At 44.0% G+C, this 20,844-nt stretch overlaps 2 protein-coding genes across 8 annotated transcripts in view; one reads left to right on the top strand and one right to left on the bottom strand.

The window, feature by feature from the left end:
* SULF2 (sulfatase 2) overlaps positions 1-8,682 on the top strand; it is a 106,418-nt gene extending 97,736 nt beyond the window's left edge. For 3 of the 5 annotated variants that reach the window (XM_039864536.1, XM_039864538.1, XM_039864537.1), the window contains exons 12-21: positions 1,190-1,418; positions 1,522-1,618; positions 2,068-2,162; positions 2,961-3,020; positions 3,481-3,650; positions 3,899-4,041; positions 5,153-5,276; positions 6,001-6,034; positions 6,259-6,312; positions 7,271-8,682. In XM_039864536.1, the coding sequence (XP_039720470.1) occupies positions 1,190-1,418; positions 1,522-1,618; positions 2,068-2,162; positions 2,961-3,020; positions 3,481-3,650; positions 3,899-4,041; positions 5,153-5,276; positions 6,001-6,034; positions 6,259-6,312; positions 7,271-7,301 (1,037 nt within the window). In that variant the 3' untranslated portion in view covers positions 7,302-8,682. Of the gene's footprint in view, positions 1-1,189; positions 1,419-1,521; positions 1,619-2,067; positions 2,163-2,960; positions 3,021-3,480; positions 3,651-3,898; positions 4,042-5,152; positions 5,277-6,000; positions 6,035-6,258; positions 6,317-7,270 lie in introns of those variants that run through there. The other 2 variants (XM_039864540.1, XM_039864539.1) reach the window with 2 other exon arrangements.
* NCOA3 (nuclear receptor coactivator 3) overlaps positions 8,683-20,844 on the bottom strand; it is a 95,214-nt gene continuing 83,052 nt past the window's right edge. For 2 of the 3 annotated variants that reach the window (XM_039864532.1, XM_039864533.1), the window contains 6 exons: positions 16,399-16,692; positions 15,196-15,300; positions 13,744-14,002; positions 12,847-13,021; positions 12,353-12,494; positions 8,683-12,054 (listed from right to left, as the gene is read on the bottom strand). In XM_039864532.1, the coding sequence (XP_039720466.1) occupies positions 12,043-12,054; positions 12,353-12,494; positions 12,847-13,021; positions 13,744-14,002; positions 15,196-15,300; positions 16,399-16,692 (987 nt within the window). In that variant the 3' untranslated portion in view covers positions 8,683-12,042. The remainder of the gene's footprint in view (positions 12,055-12,352; positions 12,495-12,846; positions 13,022-13,743; positions 14,003-15,195; positions 15,301-16,398; positions 16,693-20,844) is intronic. The other variant, XM_039864534.1, reaches the window with a different exon arrangement.

The raw sequence follows: 20,844 nt of genomic DNA, 5'->3' as shown, positions 1-20,844 counted from the left end.
TTGTTTTTCTGGGTTTTTGTTTTTAAGATTCCACATATAAGTGAGATCACATGGTAATTGTCTTCCTCTGATTTATTTCACTTAGCATCATGCCCTCGAGGTCCATTATGTTGTCCACATTGCCTGCTTTTTATGGCTGAATCATAATTCACGTATTATCTATACCACATCTTTATCCATTCACCCGCCGATGGACACAGGTTGTTTCCCTGTTTTTGCTATTCTAAACAATACTGCAGTGAACATAGGGGTGCATGTATCTCTTCAAATTTGTATTTTCATTTTCTTTGGATAAACACCCAGGAGTAGAATAGCTGGGTCATAAGGTGGCTCTATTTTTAATTTATTTAGAAACCTCGATCCTGCTTTCCATAGTAGCTGCACCAATTTGCTTTCCCATCAGCAGTGCACAGGGGGGTTCCCTTTTCTCCACATCTTCACCAGCACTTATTTCTTGTCTTTTTAATAATAGCGGCCATTCTGATAAGCGGGAGGTGCTATCATTGTGGTTTTGATTTGCATTTCCCTGATGATCAGTGATGTTGAGGACATTTTCATTTATCTGTTGGGCATCTATATGTCTTTGGAAAAATGTCAGTTCAGATCCTCTGCCCATTTTTTAATCAGATTGTTTGTTGCTATTGAGTTGTATGAGTCTTTATACATTTTAGATATTAACCCCTTATCAGTCATAAATGGATATTGGATTTCGTCAGATGCTTTTTCTGCATCTATTGAGATCATGTGATTTTTATCCTTCATTTTGTTAATGGGGTGTATCCCACTGATTTGAAAATATTAAACCATCTTTGCATCTCTGGAATAAATTCCACTTGATCACGATGTATGATCCTTTTACTGTATTGTTGAATTTGGTTTGCTCATATTTTGCTGAGGATTTTTACACTCTTCATCAGGGATATTGGCCTGTAATTTTTTTTTTTTTTGTGGTGTTCTTGTCTGATTTTGGTATCAGAGTAATTAATGCTGGCCTCGTAAAATGAATTTGGAAGCGTTCCCTCCTGTTTTTTGGACACGTTTGAGCGTTGTTAATCCTTCTTTGAATGTTTGGTAGAATTCGCTAGTGAAGCCATCTGGTCCTGGACGTTTGTTTGTTGGGAGATTTCTGACCACTGATTCACTCAGGCTTCCAGGCCCTGCTCACCAGCCACCCCTCTGACGCCCACAGAGTACAAAGCCAACTACGCCCGTAACCGCTCCATCCGCTCCGTGGCCATCGAGATGAATGGTGAGACACACCACGTAGGTCTGGATGACGCACCCCAGCTGCGCAACCTTACCAAGCGGCGCTGGCCAGGAGCCCCCGAGGACCAAGATGACAAGGACGGCGGGGACTTCAGTGGCACTGGAGGCCTTCCGGACTACTCAGCCCCCAACCCCATTAAAGTCACCCATCGGTGAGAGTCCAGACAGAGGTCGGAGTAAAGGGAGCGGGCTTGGCCCTTGGCCAGGGTTCCCCTCACGCCTTCACAGCCACACATGATCCCTTCTCCCGAGCAGGTGCTACATCTTAGAGAACGACACGGTCCAGTGTGACCTGGACCTGTACAAGTCCCTGCAGGCCTGGAAAGACCACAAGCTGCACATTGACCATGAGGTGACGGGAATCTGGGCAGGGAGCGGTTTCTCGCCACCACAAGCTTGGCGGGGCCACCAGCCACACGGGGAGGGAAGCGAGGCCCCTCCAGAGCCCCAGAACCCCAGCCCAGGGGCAGGAGCGTCAGTCCCAGCATCAGGCAGCTGTCCGCAGCCGGCCAGCGTGTCATATCGCACCTCTTTCTGATTTACAAGATGTTCACAGCACAGTCTTTTCAGCAAGCCCAGGGGAGATGGGGACATTTAAGTCCTCAGTGGACACAGCGGGTCCTCAGGCAGGACAGGAGGAGACTGGCTTGCAGTTCCTTTGCTAGAGCCTGGTTACTTCAGGTGAAACCAAAGAACCCCATCTGCACTCCCAAATGTGGGCACTGGCTGGGGGCACCACTAAGCCCCCCCTTCTCACCCGACCCCCCAGAGTTCCATGGCCTCCTCTCTTCTCTCCCTCAGATCGAAACCCTGCAGAACAAAATTAAGAACCTGAGGGAGGTCCGAGGTCACCTGAAGAAAAAACGGCCAGAAGAATGCGACTGTCACAAAATCAGGTGAGGAGTTAGCAAAGGGACCCCAGGAAGGCCCCTGGAGGTGGGCAGAACGCGTCCCGGGGATACAGCAACCCCTCTGTGACTCCCTTCATTGTTTTCATTGTTTGTATGCCCCTGACTGCTCCCCCAAGGTAAAAAAAAAAAAAATCAGTAACAAGTCACGTCCTGTTGTCAGCCACAGGGCTACCAGCGCTCGGGTGGCCGGCCAGACGGCCAGACGCCCAGAGTTTATGTGCTGCCGACAGGGCCAGGCTCTTGATCCGTGGAGCTGATTCCCAGGCGGGAAAAGGGTCTCTGCTGATGGCCCTTTCGGGACTAGCCTATGTGGCCCAAAGTCCGTGTCACCAGCTCAGGGAACCCCTGTCCAGAAGAACTTCTGTGACAGTGGAAATGGGCTATATCTGTGCTGTCCAGTATGGTAGCCATCAACCCTGTGTGGCTATTGGGTACTTGAAATGTGGCAGTATAACTGGGAACTGCATTTGGAGTTTGAATTGCTATAGTGACATATGGCTACTGTACCAGACAGCCTAACTGTAGACTCTTTGCTGCCTTCCCAGAAAGGGATTGAAAAACCTGGGTTCCACCAGGGCTGCCCCTGACCGAGCACGAGGCGGGCGGAGGCTGGGGACAACCAGCTTCCAGTTTTGGCCAATATCTGCACTGACCTTCTGAATCTGGCCCAAGGCCTTCAGGCACCTTGGGAATAGTACCCTCCGTGGCACTGCCTCAGAGGGGTCCCAGGGAGATGCATGAGAGTTGCGGTTTCTAAAACCTGGGGTTGGGGGTCTGTTGCAGTTACCACGCCCAGCACAAAGGCCGCCTCAAGCACAAAGGCTCTAGTCTGCATCCTTTCAGGTAAGGGCAGCTTCTGGCCCAGGGGACAGATGCAGAGACCCATGTCAGAAGGCTGTCCTCCCTTCAGCTAAAACCAACCAGAAAAAGAAGTCCCAGCCTTTGCCTGGAGAAGTCCAAGGCAGTCCTTGCAGAGAGGTCTGACTCCCAGATCATCACTGAGGGCTCCCGGCGCCCCGCTGTGGCTGGAGGGGATCAGTGCAACCCGGCAGGCAGGCGGGACACAGGCCAGAGGGAATGGGTGTGAGCAGGAGTCCCGGCAGCCCCCTAGCTCTCTCCACCGCTGTGCTGCCCCGACCTGCAGTGGGGTTTGGGCAGAGGTCCTTCCCTTTGGGGACCCCCTGATGCTGTGCCCACAGCTCTCTGGGCAGAAGGGGCAGAGGTGCAGGGTCAGTGACCCCTAGGAGGCTCCAAGGTGGGGGCCTGAGGGAGGTGTGAGGGGTGTGGCCCCGTGTGCCCGCAGGAAGGGGCTGCAGGAGAAGGACAGGGTGTGGCTGTTGCGGGAGCAGAAGCGCAAGAAGAAACTCCGGAAGCTGCTGAAGCGGCTGCAGAACAACGACACGTGCAGCATGCCGGGCCTCACGTGCTTCACCCACGACAACCAGCACTGGCAGACGGCCCCGCTCTGGACACGTGAGCCCACCCACGGGGCAGGAGGGGCTTCTCCAGGACCTCCCAGGGGCCCACCCCCACCCCCAGCCTGAGCGGTTCCCTCCCAGACCCTGCAGGGCTGAGAACAGGTTTCCCAATGTCAGAGGTCAACCAGTGCTCCCACCAGGGACAGGGTGGGGGTGGGGACATTGGGACAGGAACTCCTGTCTGTCTGCAGACCGGGTTTCTTCCTGGGGGCACTCAGGGCGTGTCCTCTCTTCCCTGGGCAGTGGGGCCCTTCTGTGCCTGCACCAGCGCCAACAACAACACGTACTGGTGCATGAGGACAATCAACGAGACGCACAATTTCCTCTTCTGCGAATTTGCAACTGGCTTCCTCGAGTACTTTGATCTCAACACGGACCCCTACCAGGTACAAACAACCCTAGCTGGGGAAAGCGGGGCGTGGGGCACACCGGGGCTGCCAGTTAGGCCCCCCCGTGAGGAAGCAATAAATTTTCCAAGTTCCACTGAGTCCCTAAGACAGCAGAAGTGACTTGTGAAGCCTCCGGGAACACTAGGACTCCAGGTGCAGTCAGCCCTTCTCTGCCTCCATTTTCTGTGTGTGCAGTGCAGATCCTGCAGCCTCTTCCCTCCACGTTAGGCGCCTGGCAGCGTCTGAGCAGGCTGGGTGGGAACTCGGGGAGACCAGAGCTTCAGGGGTCAGGCCAAACCCTGCGCACTCAGGTGCCTGCAGGGACAACGGCTAACAGGCTGCAGCACTTCCTGCCTGCTTCCCTGTGCTCAGTCATCGGAACACACGTGACCGAACTGGCCCAGAACACGTAAGACAAAAAGGAGCCAGTCTCTGGTCGAGTGGCACACACGTCGCATCTAAAACAGATGGTCACTGAGCACCACAGCTGCGCGTAGGGCGGGCCTGGCACTGACCAGTCTCCAGTGTTTCAAGAAAAGGCAGAAATCAGATTTTTGAACTCTGATTTTCAAATGCCAGCAACTCTATGGTCTTTTGTTTTTGTTTTGCTTTAATTATCCTAAAGGCTGCCTGCCAGTCTTTCTCCTTAGGTAGATCATCCCCATGTTCTACAAAAGGGGGTGGCAGAGCACATAGAGCTCACTCACCAGCAGCTCCCAGACTAGGCACGGCCCTGGGCCCCTCCCCATCCCTTCACCAAATGGCTGCTTTCCAATCAAGAGGAACTGCGGGACTGTGCATGACAACTGGGGCTTGGAAGGGCTTCTTCCCAGGCTTGGTCAATTTCCTGACCAGTGACTCCAGGATTTCAATGTTAAGTACTCAGAGATGGTTTTTCTCATGGCTCTTCACTCAAGAAGAGTGTGTGTGGTGAGGTTAGAGACAAAGGTCTTCCTAACTGTTCCAAACTCTAGATTTTGCAGAAGTAGAGCTGACCATCCCACAGCGCCTTCCACTCCCAGCCTGCCCGAAGTCCGCCCCTTGTTGGCAGCAGAGGGTGGGGTTCCCTGCACTCACCTTGATGATAACCTACCTTTCTTCCAACCAGCTGATGAATGCAGTGAATACACTGGACAGGGATGTCCTCAATCAGCTACACGTGCAGCTCATGGAGCTGAGGAGTTGCAAGGGTTACAAGCAGTGTAACCCCCGGACCCGAAACATGGACCTGGGTGAGTAGGCGCCCTCATGTGGGGCCTATAGAGACCAAGGTACCATGGGAAGGCGTTTAGGTCACATCTAGTCCGAAGAGTGAAGCCTGAGTCACCAGGAGTTGGTGAATTCTCTCCAGTGGCTGAATTATCGCCTTCCTCACATCCACCAAGTGCTGCTTTTATGATAAGCGATGGCACCTAAACTATGTGCCAGCCACTGTGCTAAGTGTTTATATGCATTAACTGATAATCCTTGTGACAACCCTCTGAGGTACATCTGTTTATCCTCATTTTATGGATGAGTAAAGTGACCAGGTCAGCTGACTCTAAAGCCCATGCACTTGGTCATACTGCCCTATCCTCTAAGAAACTTGCCAAGAGTGAGAGACGGTGTGTCCCGCCTCCCCCCACCCCACCCCCCACCTTATGCTTTCTCAGGGCCCTTGGCTTTCTGTCCTCTGTAGCACAGGTGTTTATGCCCATATCTTCCTCCCCAACCATGACCAAGGTCAGTGTTGAATGAATGCATCAGAGGCCTAAAATCAGTAACATGACACTACAATCCATAAGGTTACCTTAGGGCAAGGCTCACCTCTTAATTCAGTCCACTCTACCCGCGTAGGGAACACTATCAACGCCATGGGTTTGTGACAAAATGCCAAAGGCACTTAAAAAAGAAAAAGTTATAAAGTCCGTCATTATTTATGCTAAATTACGTTTATTTTGTTCATTTCTCATTTAGGACTTAAAGATGGAGGAAGCTATGAGCAATACAGGTATTTGGTTTTGTTTTTAAAGCCTGAGAGCAGTCCCGTATCTATGCCATCCCTTACTGCAACCTCACAGAGGCTGCACCTGTCATGTTGAGACACTCTCCATTCTCCGGCCTGCCCACCAGTGATAGGTGTCACCTAAGAGACCTTTGTATTATTCTTTGGGGGTAACTTTTTCTTTTTTGGTGATGGTTAACGCTCATTCTCCTTTTGACACTTGAAAACAGGCAGTTTCAGCGTCGAAAGTGGCCAGAAATGAAAAGACCTTCTTCCAAATCACTGTGAGTTAAGGAACCAGTTTACATATAGGGAGCTGGTTCTGGCTTGCTTCACCTTGCCAAGGCTATTCTACATGCATGCCAATTCTTGTTTATTACCCTCATCTGTTCTCGTGATGACAAGGGAAGCAGTAGTCTTTCCTGTGAAGTAACATACTTGAACACATTTCATGTTTTAGATTAATACTTTGTCTAATACATACTGTTATCTACACAATAACCTTTGCCTGGTAAACACAACGTATTACTTTACTCAGGGTTTGAGAAGCATTCAGATGTTATAATTGCTGAACATCTTGAAGGCTGTGGCTGCATAAGTACTACCTGGGCCAAAACAGCAGCAGCAGGTTGGCCTCATTAAACGGTCTGCACACTCTGTCCATGCTGCAAATTCTGTCCAGTGTCACTGGAGGCTGGCAGGGAGCCGCAGCAACCTAAAAAGGTCACCTCTAGTCTAAAGGAAACGGCAAGAATGCAATACAATTTGAATCCTCTAATTCATCAGGTGTATCTGAAAATTCAAAATGTGTTTGAAAGTGGTGACATTAAGTTACCACACAGAAAAACAAAAACTCTTAGCAAGCCGCCATGTGCAACCTCTGGCCTACTCATTTCTTTATGTGCATCTGAACCTCTGCAGCTCTAACAGGACCATTTAATAAAGGGCCAGCTAAGCATTTCTTTGGTGCAACCAGAATTAAGGCACACAATCTTTACATCTCACATTCTCTTTGGCCACTGTTCTACCCCACTCTTTGAATGCCATCTTTGCCAGCCACTGAGTGTATACGCCAACAACTGAAAATCTAACGATTAGGTGGTGGCAAGCCCTTTCTCCGGGACCTAGAAAGATTCCTTCTCAGCAGCCACATCCTTGAAGCAAAGCTTACTCAGCTGTAGGGCTGAATGCAATCCATAAGCGGCATGGTAAACACTAAGACGAGTTTGCTTTGTCCTGCAGGGGACAACTGTGGGAAGGATGGGAAGGTTAAGCGGCCCGAGGAGGACTGCCAAAACAAAGGCGTCACGTGACTGTACAGACAACGAAACCCATGTATGATTTCAAGCGGACCTATGCTGTTAGCCAGGAGACACACAGAACTTGCGTTCGGCCGACACGGCAGATCTTGGAAGAGAACCGCCAGGAGCAGTGACACTTCAGGACGTCCATTTTTTGCCCCTGCTTTCGCTTTGGATTATACCGCACCAGCTGCACAAAATGCATTTTCATATCAAGAAGTCACCACTAACCCTCGCTGAGAGGCTCACAGGGAGAAAAGAACTCAGAGATTTTTCTCAGAAATTTCACCCAATAGTGCAGAGTCACTGGAATCCTTTTGTCCGTCAAGGAGGAACCTAGAAGCACGACAGAAGCGACGTGCTGGTGCTGGGAACGGTGCCGTTGACAGTGAGCCAGCAGCACGAAGCGGGTGCTGCTCATCTAGTACGCTAACCCTGGTCGCCTCGGAGGAAACCGACTTCCCTGTACATACGCGACACGTGTGGCCAGCGTGGGCGTTTTCAAGGGCGGTGGTGTCAGTAAACGCTTGCAGCTGTGGGCATTTCCATTCCTGACCAGAGACCATGTCCCCCACCATTCCTTTGTTATCTGTCCCAGAACTAATGTTTTTTAAAGTACTGAAGTTGGTGTATGTCCCAAGTTTTAATGAAATTGTATTTGTAAAGAAATTTTGTAGTCTATTGTCATACGATGTTCAAAACCCCAGCCAATGACCAACAGTTGGCTTGAGCTAACCTTTGACATTTTGTAAAAGGCCATTCTTGGGCATTTTTTGGTGTATTTGGTTTTTTAAAAAAAATCATAAGACACTACCAGTCAGTATCTTTCTGGAAGGAAATACCTGGGACTTAGGGTTTTTTTTTAAAAAGGGAACAGATGGTTGTAAATGACTAAAATTTACCATATTTCAGAGACCTCACAGGCAAGTCTCACATTACACCAGCTTTAGGACCTCACTTTAAAAAGTATTAATCAACTGCAACACAATTCACTTTAACGAACCCTGTGCGCCCCAGGTAGTCTGACCGAGTCAAGGCAGCTGCTAGAATGGGAGAAGGAGGAAGAACTTCAGCTATCAGTGGTCAACTCATTTCTCGTCAGCTGGTGGAGATGATCCCTAAGCACTCACCTTTTTTAAGAACAGTTCCACACCTTTCAAACTTCTTTTTGGAACCTGTTTGCACAGTATAATCTCCAGTTTTGCTGTTTCTATTGCTGCAGACAATAAAAGGCATTTAGGAAGAAAAAGATTTTTAACCTCACAAAAATTGTTACCATTATTTGAAATAGGATTCCTTAACCTTTTTGCCCTTAATAGGTTTTTCTTAATAAAGCAAGCTCTTAGACTTCAATTTTAAATAGAAACCTTTATTTACAACGACACCCAAAACAATCAGCAAAACAGTCATAGCTTATCACACAACAATCTCATAAGTTATCCCATGTGGTTTGGATTCTTTGCAGTGTAAAGAATGATTTAGATTTTTGAAAAGCAACATTTAATGTAAACTTGATTGAAATTAAATTCATTCCCAATACTGTAAGTCAGTTCCTGAGAATTTAAATATTGCTCTCAGAATGACATTTCCATCTTCGAAATTCCATCTGGCGGAAAAAGAAAGAACGCCCTGCTCCTTATTAAACAGTCTGCCCTGGAGCCACACAGCAGCTCTCGCTCCTCTACAGCAGGAGGAAAACACACCTATCCTAGAGGTTTTGCTCCTACAAACTTCCCACTTGTGAATAAAACTCATGGCTTCTGCAAATAAAAAGGGTAACTGGACAGGCATATGAATAACTGGCACTCCATTCTGTTACTTTCCAGCTGCATCTATCTCTGAATCAAAGAACTTCTAGGACAGCGAGCCAATCATGTTCTATAGCACCCCGCCCCTATATACCCCAACACCTTAGGTTTTAAATACTGATTACTAAGCAGTCCTGTTGATTGATATTTACACCTTTCCATCAAGATGCACAGTTTAGAAAAGTGGCATCATTAATATGAACATTAACAATGAACTTTTTTTAAAGGAAGAAACATGTATCTCCTTTATATCACTTTGATCTTTAAAAATATATATATTTATATATCTTTGGATTCAGCAAAAAAGTAGGTGTACTGGAAATACCTCACATTCTAAAAGCAGATGAAAAGATTACTTATAATGTTCACCTAACAGAGACCAAGGTTTAAAAAAGGGCAGGGGGAGGGACTGAGGAGAGGTAGGCAGCAGAAGTACAAAGAGAATTATCCAAAAAAGGGCAATAAAGGTTAAAAACAACAAATTATTTCAAAGACTGCATCTATTAAAAGAAAATCAAAACCTTAAGTTGGCACCAAGAAAATGAACAAGTAAAAAATATAAAAACTTATAATAAACTTCATTTTTTTCATATAAAAAGGGGGTGCTGCCTTCCAGTTAGCCTGGAGTCAAGACTAAGGAAAAGAATCAACTTTTTTTTTAAAGAAAGGTAAGAGCACCATTCTGTTTCTCCCCACGCACGCATGACTTAAAACAAGAAAGGTTCAGATACACCTAAAACAACTGTGTCTAAAAAGACGGAGACTCTTACTCAGCTACGCCTGCCTCCAGAGAGGAGGATGTGTTATCGGAAACGTACAGGCCACCATGATGGAAGTTAATGGATTTACAATCATTTCTTTTTAACTGGGCAGGGGGCTGGAGGGGAGTGTCAGACTCAAATTCACTCTAGTGGCAGTTCCAGAAATATAGGTTTCACTTATTCATAAGCAAGTCAAAGAAATTAAGTGATCTTACCTTCAGAGACACCTAGAAAGATTAAATATATGTTAAAAAGATTAACTGGCTCTCAGTTATTGCTAGGAAATGACACCAAGGCTAGCAGAGACATTTGAAAGATATGCCAAAAAACCAATTTCATTCAATTGTTTGAACCTAATAAACCAGATACAGGGATTAACCTTGATTTTTTCCCCCTATTCCCAACTGATCATAACAAGTGTCGGGGAATAGCAACGGCAGAACAGGGCAGGGGGTGGCGGAGGGAGGGAGTGAAAAGTGCTCAGGCTGCAACTCTGAATCACGCACAGCTGACTTTTCTGGAGACTGAGTCCTTAAGAAATAATCGTAACATCATCCCTAATCTCAGGAAAACATCCCATTAATGGAATGACGAGACAGCTGAGCAGACACCAGAACCACACATCAAAGACTCTACTCCTGAGAGCTCCATGTGGGATTCAGATCCCAGCAACCCAAACCTTAGCTCAATCCTCAAATGGAATAAAAGATGGCATATTCAATTTAAAAAAAAAAAAATGAAATTGCTATTAATTTATGGACTGCTTAAAATCCAAGATTTTTTTAAATCAAATTGCTTGATCTTTTTAAATTCTTGATACCTTTTTGTAAAAGTTTATTCCCCCGTGTCTATTCTTTCCCCCAAAATTAACAAAGTGCTTAGTTCCGTTAGAAGAATTTTAAAAAAATTAAATGCTTACATCTAAACAAATGATCTCTTTAAAAAGCTTTTAGACTGAGAGACTGAAAAGAGCGAGGCATCTAAGGCTGGAGGGAAGGAAAAGCTTTGTCCCCTCCGCCAGGCCACAAAATTCAGGGGCTGTCTCTTCTGTTTGTAACCTCACCACTCTGAGCTTACTGAAATCAACAATGTTAAATATTTAGCTTCACAAACTCTGTAAAAATGAGTTGTTGTGACCTACAAAAAAAGGTATATACATATTTTACATAATATAATATCTTAAAGGTTATATTTACAAAAGAAAATCTATTCACAGAAACACTGCGAAATTCTGATTCAGAATGCAGTACCAGGCCTTGGGTTTTCTGCAATTTATTCTCAAAAAGCATTATTGCTCTACCATATAGGCAAAGGGTGACACCAGTACTTTCAACAACAACAAAAAAATCAGTTCTTGTCCAACAGATTAGACAAAAACCAGGAATGTGGTTCACCATTCCTCAAGACCTCTAGAATATTGCATTTCTCCATTACTTTTTAAATAAAGTGCACTCGGCTGCACATTAGCATATGAAAAATTGCTACTGCTGCGATTAAATACTGTCAACTCACATTCCCTTCTGCAAGGCCATCTGACATCAAGGATAATTCCTGGAGGTGAAGTATGACAAAGTCAGGGGCAAATGAAAACCCTAGCTAAAGCCTAGGACAATCAAGAACAGGGTTGGAGCAACTTCACACTGTCATTAAAGGATGAGAACTAGAAACGCCAAGCCCATGGCACAGAACCACCTGGTAGTAAAAGACGGATGAAGGCTGGGGCTGTGCTCTTCCTCCAATACTGCAACTAGAGAAACCAGACACTCTAATCCCACGTTTTCTCCAATGCTCTCTGGCCCACCTACATTTATTTGAAAGATAGAATAGCCAGGCAGAAAGACAGGACACAGGAGAGTTTTGAGATCAGTAACACTCCATTAACTCCAGAATCACATCCCTAAGAGGCAGAATGCCAAAAATATTTGTTTTGAACACCGTGATAGACAGGAGGAGGGGAAAAAAGGTAGATATCCGCTTAAAATCCAGTCCTACTCAAATGACATCAGTCGGAATACCCTTGATGGAGATCAGAGCTGGTCCTTTCTTCAAAGCTGGGTGCCTACGACCATGATCCTGTACTCCCGATAACCCTAGTGCAGTGTCATTTGAACAGTGATTTCCTTGGAGGTCCTGGTATAGAGATGTCAGCAGTATTTCTGTTAGCAACCAGAAGAAACATGAGTTAAACATGCTTTGTACAAGCGAAAAGAATCCACAAGTCTATATTGATGTCTTGCAACATGGCTCTGGCTGACTGATTCAGATTCCTTAAATCTCAAATTACCAAAAGTACCTAATGGCCCAATGCCTTCAAACCAAGAGTTTTTCAATGACTATTTTTAAATTTTACATCCAAGTTAAAAATCTACTTAGGACCTTTAGATTACAGTTGAGGCTTTGGTTCTCTCCATAGAACAAGAAAAACATTTTTGAAAAAGGAATAGACCCCCGTACCTGATCGGGGCCCATGGGCATGCCAGACATGGGCATGGAGTTCATGTTCATCTGTCCCATGGGACCACTGCTGCCATTCATGTGCACCATACTGTAGGCTGCAGGATTCCCCTGGTGGGCAAACTGCTGCTGGGAAAAGGAGCTGTAAAGGAAATGTGAAATCACCTGGGTCACTACGGGAACAAAGGACATACACACAGAGACTACCACGATTTTGCCAAAAGTCATTTTACTTAAGCAGAGAACCTGAGAGGGCAAACTCCCTGATGGCCTGCCTTCCATTGTTCACTGCCGTCCATACTCAATACCCCCACGGAAACATGCACTGTAGGGAGGGTTCTCAAAACGGATGAGCCGAGTACCACTTTTTCAAATATGAACCCAGGCCTTTTCATCTCTCCATCCAAACAGGCTTGAGTGAAAAATGCAGAGATTAATTTCTTAAAACTTTTGGCACTAGAACGTGAATGACTTTTAAAGTCCCTGTTCTTCACCTGTTCCTGGCCAGGTTCCCTGAGGGCCAGCCCTTCATTTCCGAGGACTGATACATAGGTGCAGGCTGCGGGTGCTGCATCATGGGATTCTGGGAGGGCCCCATTCTTGATGCCATCATGGCATTAGAAGGACTAGACACTCGAACAAAGGCTGGATCTGGTTGTTGTCCCATCCCTTTAAAAAGAAAGGAAAAGGAGAAATTGTAATGCCCAAACACTACATCCTTTGAATATCAGCTTTCTGTAGTAATTTTACCTTCTTTTTTAAAAGCAGGGGAAGATGAGAAGTCTAAGATACAGAGTGCTCCAGGATGCTGCCTGCCGGTTATTCTTGCTTCTCACCAAGATGCCAACTAGAGTAACACGCTTATTACAGAAAAGTACTGTCTAGATCACTTGAACAGTAACTACTTCAATGAGCTTTCTGTATAAAAGGGACTCCATATCCCGCTACTCACATCTCTCCAACCCTCTTTAAAGGACAGAATTATCGTCCCCCGCTGGCAGAGATGCATCCTATAATGTAATCCTCCCAATAGGTACCTGTACCCCCAAGAGGCATATGCGTTATTTTAATAAATGTCTCAGTCACCAAGAAAAGGAACTCAAAAGCCCACAAAATACATTCCTCTAACTTGGGGGATGGGGAGCCCCACTGGTAGTCTTTTGTCCAAATTAAGATGTGGGGAGCTGAAAAAACAAGACCTAAAAAAACCATGATAAACCATCTACCTCAATCTCAATTACCTGTGCACTGAAGTTGACATTTTTGTTAATTTCATTTTTCTTGTGACATAAGAGTGAACAGTATTTGTTTTTTAATATGCAGCAGATCTAGTAAATCTTGGGTCCTTAGTAATATTACTTTGAGGCAGACATTTGCACTGTTAAATTTACCATAATTTGGTGGATATGGAAACTGCTGGGGTGGACCTTGTGGCATCGCAGGCCCTGCCAAAACCCCATCCATGCTGGGGGAAGCGGTCACGTTAGGGGGTGGGCTGAAGGCCTGAGTTTGTTGTTGCTGCTGCTGCTGCTGTTGCTGCTGCTGCTGCTGCTGCTGCTGCATCATCATCGCCATCCTCTGCTGTCGGAAGTGATGACTTAGCAGCTCTCGGCTGCGCTGGGCGACCATCTGGGCATTAAGAAAACCCTGCTAATGCCCAAAAAGGAATGCAATTACACACATATAGCAAGAACCAGCCAATGTCATGCATGCAGGACTCATAATACATTAGGTATCAGAAAGAAAAAACACGCAATGCTCTTCTTTGTAATTACAAAAAAAGAAAAAAATGTACAATTGTCATTATGGTAAAGGCTTTCGGGCTATTGGCGGGGAGTAGAGGGGTAGAGATTTCAGAATAGGGACCTAGAAATTATTTGGGAGATGAAAGCAGACAGCTGTCAAGCTTTAAATAGTGACAGAACATTTAGGGGTAGAATTTTAGGACAAACTTTTCAGAAACTATGAAATCAAACTACAAGATGAAGGCGGGGATAGTGAAACAAGAAGAGAAGCAAAAAAAAAAAGAACGGAGTTATACTCAGAAAAAATCCACCCCAGAAGGTCTGGAGGTTAAGGAGGGGACATGATCAAAGTACTGAACAAGGAAGCTGACCCATGCTCTACCAGCTGGGAGAGCATCTCCAAAAAGCAAACTTTTATCTTTTCGGAAGGCATCCTAGCTTAGCTTATACAGAATGTCTGATTATCAAGAAAATATAGCTATTAGTACTTCCAAGTGGGCCTAAGACCATGAAAATTGGACATCTCTGTTTTTAGTAACTATGAACAATATTTTAGACTACAGTAAAGGACTTTCCACATTATCATCTGTCTCATGCACGTTAACAAAATATCTTAATACAGTCTCCACCTCGGACTGAAGGCAGAGAAAACTTTAATCTCTCCCACTAAGGGAACCGGGTCATCCGAGAGGTTATTATTGAGAATAGGATGATGTTTTATTTTCTTCATTATAATAGTAATAATTTCAAATTTTACCCAATGAACATATGGTTTCATAATCCAGAAAGAGAGCAAAGTTTACGGATTTATTATCTTAAAGAGTAAGTGATAGCTATTGTCACAGTACAGCAATTGACTGCAAAGGGACTTAATTTTGAAAACATGAATTAGTGGCATTTATAAAAGATCCTCTCCTCTGATTCTTTCTAGTCACCAGTAAGAGAGAAGAATGAAAGAGAAAAAGTGTGATGGGACCGCGGGATGGTTTCTTACACAAGGAACTTGGTTATTACTTTATTTGTTTAACAAACATTGACTGAGAGCCAACCACGGGCCAGGACAGTAAACATGAACATGCAGAAACTTGTCATCCTCACCTGGGAGTTCACCTGGGGCTGCATGATGGGCCTCATCACTGCAGCTCCACCAGCAGTGGGGTTTTCCATTTTCATTTCAAGTGCCTGCCGGCTCTGATTCAAAAACTGAGGAGAGACAGGTTGGTCAGAATGCAAACAAAACATGTTAATGAGCCCAAAACAGCCTTCCAACCCTCAGCACCACCAGTGAGGTCATGCACGTATCTCCAAACCCATGAATCTGGTTAAGTCAAATCTAAGCTGAACTGGTACTCTTTCACACTTCGAAAAGGTGCATGCTGAAAAGTTCTTGACTAGCAAGCTTTACATATGAAGCTTTACTGTTTGGCATCAAGAGTAAAAGTGCAATTCTGCAGCCTAAAGAATATCTCCAAAGGGAATTCAAAGGATATGTAAAATCAGATTTTCTCTGGGATTAGGCCATTGGGGAAATAGCTTTAACCTGATCAGAATAACACTGAATAAACTAACTCTTCTTCTGTTACCTTTTCCTAGGTAAATTTTATTGGGAGGAAATGGCAAAAAGTAAAATGATACCATGAACACATTAACACTGCTTTCTTGCGAACCTGAACTGATTTTTAGGAATATTCATACACTAGAAGCATCTCTGGCTCACTGGATTCTAAACTCACTCACTCATCTGCTTATATGGTTCAGTTATGCCACGTTTAATAAAAGCACACCCAAGATGCAAACAATTAGGTTTTAAAAGATGTTGGGGGGATTAAGGAAACAATGAAAAAAATGTTTTATCTTGGCATATTAGAAGAGCTCAAGTTTTCTAAAACATCTAGAAAGGAGAGGTTCCATAAAAAGAATGCTGCAATCAATAAGGTTTAAATATTTGGTTATTACTATTAAGGACTTTTTTTAAAATAGAAATTCTCTGCCTCTAGTACTATGAAGGCATCGAGAAACACTTTTCTCCCCCAAGAGCAAGCCTCTTGGACATTTTTTACTTTTTAACCTGTACAACGCGATATTCTTATAGAAAGGTATTCAATTCAAGCACACCACCCCCTAACAGGAAACTATCCATACAAATGAAATGTTACACAGAAGTGAAAACAAGACAGATTTCTTTAGTTGTCAAGGGATGGAGAGCTGTGGCAAGAGCTTTGAAGAAGATAGTCTGAAAACGAAGAGGAGGAGGCCCAAGATAAAGTGCTTCTGGCCAAGGCAGAGCACATGACTGGGTACCTGCTGGCCCTGCAGCCTCTGCTGAAGCTGCATTCTAAGTTGCTTGGGGGTGTTTGTACGCGGTCTCATGATGTTGGCCCGAGGATGCATTCCCTGGAGAGGAAAACTGCCTTGCTGGTTCATCTGGTTCATCATAGAGTTAAAAGATGGTGATTGTCCCTGAAGATTAAAGCCTCCTTGCATAGGAGGCCCTTGTGTGGGGTATGTCTGCCCATATAATGCTGTCTTCTGATCCAGCATTACTGCTGCTTCTTGTCCTTGGAAAACATCCTGTTTGGGCTCCAAAGCTTGTCCCTTAAACATCAAACACATAAATGAACAGTTGGGCACATCTGGGAAAGCAACTGAAATCATCAAATGCTCTAAAGAAGATGAAAAATAAAGTTAATATATGTGAACGATGATGTTGCAGAATTCCAAAACATCAAGTTTACTGTCCAAAATCCCATGAGAACACAGACCATGCTCCATCTTTTCACGACTGTGTCCTAGTGCCTACAGCACAAGGTCTCACACAGAAAGACATTCAAATGTTTTTCTGAGCCAAATATCTACAATGTATTAAGTACCTGGAGAAATATTATTTGTTCCAGACCAGATTTCTGTAGCGACAGGAACCTCACATGCCAAGTATAAAATAAATCATAAAATCGCTATGCTCAATGAGTTCTCATGTAATTTGTACAAGAAAATTATTATTATTTTTTTTGGGGAGAATTTACAAGAAATGATTTTGGTAGAGAGAGGTAAATCAACAAAAGCTCATATCCCCTGAAGTGTATTCACCTAAAGGTGATCATGCACTACTACTTGTATGGGGGGTAGGGACAGAGGGGTGGACACTCATTCAACAAGTATTTATTAAATGCCTGTTATATGCTGGGCATCACTTCTGTACATGCTTAGGATGTATACAAAATGATGTCCAGCAAGTGACAGAAAAATAAAAATAAAAATAAATATTCCGAAGGAGGAAACAGCCTGCCATACTAGGACAAGAAGAACCTATCAGGTACTACGTTCACCTTTACCTTCCCATCCACTGGCACAGAATGCCGAGTGTGCAGTCAACAGCCTCGGCAAGTGGGCCACGGAGCACACTTCACCCCGTTGCACTGGGACACGTCTCTGGCCTCTCCTTGGAGGAATGTTGAGAATTCGTCAGGGTCTCCTAGGCCCTCTTCTTTTCTCTCACCACATTTTCTACTTTGATGTTCTCAACCATTAGTGACAACTGCCAAATTTTTCGTCTCCATCTTAAACGTCTCTGAACTCCAATTTTGCTTATGCAAATGCCCACTTAACTTCTCTACCTAGATGTCTCAGGAATCTCGAGCTAAATGTGTAGAAAACAGAACTTGTGATCCCCAAAAGCCCGACTCTCCTCCAATCTTTCCTATATCACAATATAAGGCAACAGCATTCACCCAGAACTAAAAGCCAGCCATCTTGATTCCTCACATTCTCCCTGTCCAAGCACGTGTACGCGCATGCGCACACATGGTACACCAAGTCCTGTCAGTTTTGCCTCCATGGCATATAGTGTATCCTTCCCTTCTTTCCATTCCATTGCCATGACCCTTTCTAAGACACCGCCTGGACCCTCGTAGTAACTGGCATCTGTGCTCCTACTTTGCCCCACTGTACCAATTCCATTCTCCAACAGCAATCTGAGGTATCTTTTTATAATGAAAATTTATAAAGTAAAAAAATACTATACATTAAACATGGCAGATTTACGTGCATGTTTACCTCCTTTCTCTTGCTAACTCTACTAAAATGACAGCAAATAATGAAAAAGGTCATATTGATCCATAAAACAATGAGACTAAGAAAGGCAACATGATCAAATATTTCAAGAGGTATCTGGAAGACAGAAAGTAAAGGAAAGATTAACTCGCCAGAGCAGAGAAACTGAGACCCAAGTGAAAAGGAAAACACACATGAGAACTGAGCAAACGTCCCCCAGGGAGCCAATGAGGGACTCACTCCACTGTGACATTGGACTCCACTGTGACATTGGACTCCACTGTGACAGCTGGTGGTCGGGCAGAGTGCTCACTGCGGGGAAGGTAGTCAGGTGTCTCAATATAGAGCAGGGGGCAACTACCTCCCTGCCCTCAAACTCTGCCCGGTCCCCAACTCCACACAGCCAAGTGGTTGTGCATTCTACCTACTCTCTCAAGTGCGTGAGCTCAGGGACATCAAGCAGAGGGCAGGAACAGGGCAGAAGCTGAAAACAAAAATTCTTATATAATTTCTAGTAATAGTTTATATTTCATAATATTATATCTTAACACTATAGGATTCATCCACTCACTTATCCAGCCCAGCTTCCAAGATGCAAGGGGGTAATAAAAAAATTTCTAAAAAAGAAATGGAGGACCTCTTCTAGAAAAAATATGGTGGGAGTGGAGGACAGGGGCCCAGCAACTAACTCTACATGTTGCAATTGTAGGAGTCCTGAAATAAAAAGGCCAGTACCTGCCCCCTTACATTTTCAGTGAAGAAGGCTAATCCTGCTTTTTAATATGTCATTCTTAAAAATGAAAAGATAGTCCAGGATCACTGGATATTTGATGCTGAAAGCTTCCAACATTGAAGTGACTCAAACGAATAAAAAGTAAGTTAAAAAAAAAGATAAAAAACAGAATCAATGTAACACCCAACATGTCAATAGATACCCCAGAAAAATCAGAAAAAAACAGAAGAGATAAACTATAGAAATGTACAAGAAAATGCCCCCAAGCCAAAGAGGATATCTGTGCATCTAATACACAGCAGAATGAATAAAATAAGATCCATCGGAGGGAAATGGTTTCTGAATAATTCCAAAGAGAATAAATGAGACAGGCACATGCGCACGCGCTCGCACACACGCACACACACACACACACAGAATCAGACTAGAATATGACTCAATGGCAACAATGGGTGCCAGAAAACGATGGAATAATTCTTTAAATATTCTAAGAGAAAATTATTTTCAATCTAGAATTTAATACACAACCAGACATGCAGGGGGGTAGAATAAAGATATTTTCAGACACACAAGGACCCAAAGCATTGTATCTCATGCAGCAGGAATGGAGAAGTTAATAAAAAGTGTGTTTCGGAAAAACAAAGTAGTAAATCAAGAAAGAAAATGACCTGAGAGTCAGAAAACTAGAAATCCAACATAACAGTGACAATTATATCTAGACCTGCCTCTCAGGGTCAGTAAAACTGAGTGACAGAGGACTACAGGAGAGAGAAAAGGAATGAGGTATCTGAAAATGTGAAGAAAAAAATAAGAGAAATTTTATACTTCTGTTGGACTCTCCAGGGAGCATCAGCAGTGTGTAGAAAACAAAGCAAATAGAAAGAAGGTGATTACTTCAAAACAAACCAACCAAAAACAAAACCCTATACAAATTATACCTCATTCAGTTATGAGCCAAAATAATGTAAATATTGACTACCTACTTAACAATGAAAGACATAATCATATTGGGGGTACCAAGGGAGCACGTGTCCATGTGTGTGTAGTGGCTAAGGGTGTGAGTGTATGTACACTGGAGGACGGGAGAATAATAAACACTAATCTACAACTTTTTATCTGAAATTCCAAAACTCAAAAAAAAAGCTCTTTAAAAAAATTAACAATTTATCATTAACACCAAATGCATTTTAACAACAAAGCCTGACCTGAATTTATATGAAACAATACATAATCTCTATATATCCCACTTGGTGTGACTATTTATATATTCTGCTGTAACAGTAACGTGTTTGATCGCAAGCTACTGCCCAAAACTAAGTTTTGCTCAAGACTCTACCAGGGATCACCGTGTAATGTGTGGTAAACATGCACCATTTCATCTTTCTAAAACCCGAAAATTCCTGAATTCCAAAGTCCATCTGACCCCAAGGTGCTCAGGTAAGGGATTATGAATGCACGGTCAACAATCACATCAGGAAATCAACAGATACAGACTAAAGTTGATAAAGAAACAGCTGCATAAGCATATTACTTAGAAACAGTACTAAAATAAACAGTTGGGTTTCACTGCTTCTGAGTGGGGCAAAGACTTTGGTTCTTCAATAAGTATATTTTGTATCATTTTATTTTTGTTACAAAGATAATTTTGCTAAAAATAATTATAACAAAAAAGAAAAGGAGGACTCTTGGCCACCTTGCTTAAAGTCTTCCATGGCTTCCTAATACAGCAGGAAAATTCCAGACTCCTAAAGTCGGCTTTGTGGAACCCAGCTTCCATTTATCTCTCTAATCTTACACCAATCTCTCTGCTCTGCTCTAGCTTTTAGTAACTTTCTAGAACACCCAAGCTCTTTCCTGCCTAAGGACCTTTGAGTTAGCTGTACTTCTTCTGGAATGTTCTTTCCCTAAACTGTTGATATAGCTGGCTCCTTCTCATCCTTCAGATGTCAGCCTGTATGTCATTG

Source organism: Pteropus medius, unplaced genomic scaffold (assembly GCF_902729225.1).
Source record: "Pteropus medius unplaced genomic scaffold, Ma_sr-lr_union100, whole genome shotgun sequence".
Taxonomy (NCBI): Eukaryota; Metazoa; Chordata; class Mammalia; order Chiroptera; family Pteropodidae; genus Pteropus; species Pteropus medius.
Note: the sequence above shows the minus strand (reverse complement) of the source record. Positions and strands in the feature narration are given on the sequence as shown.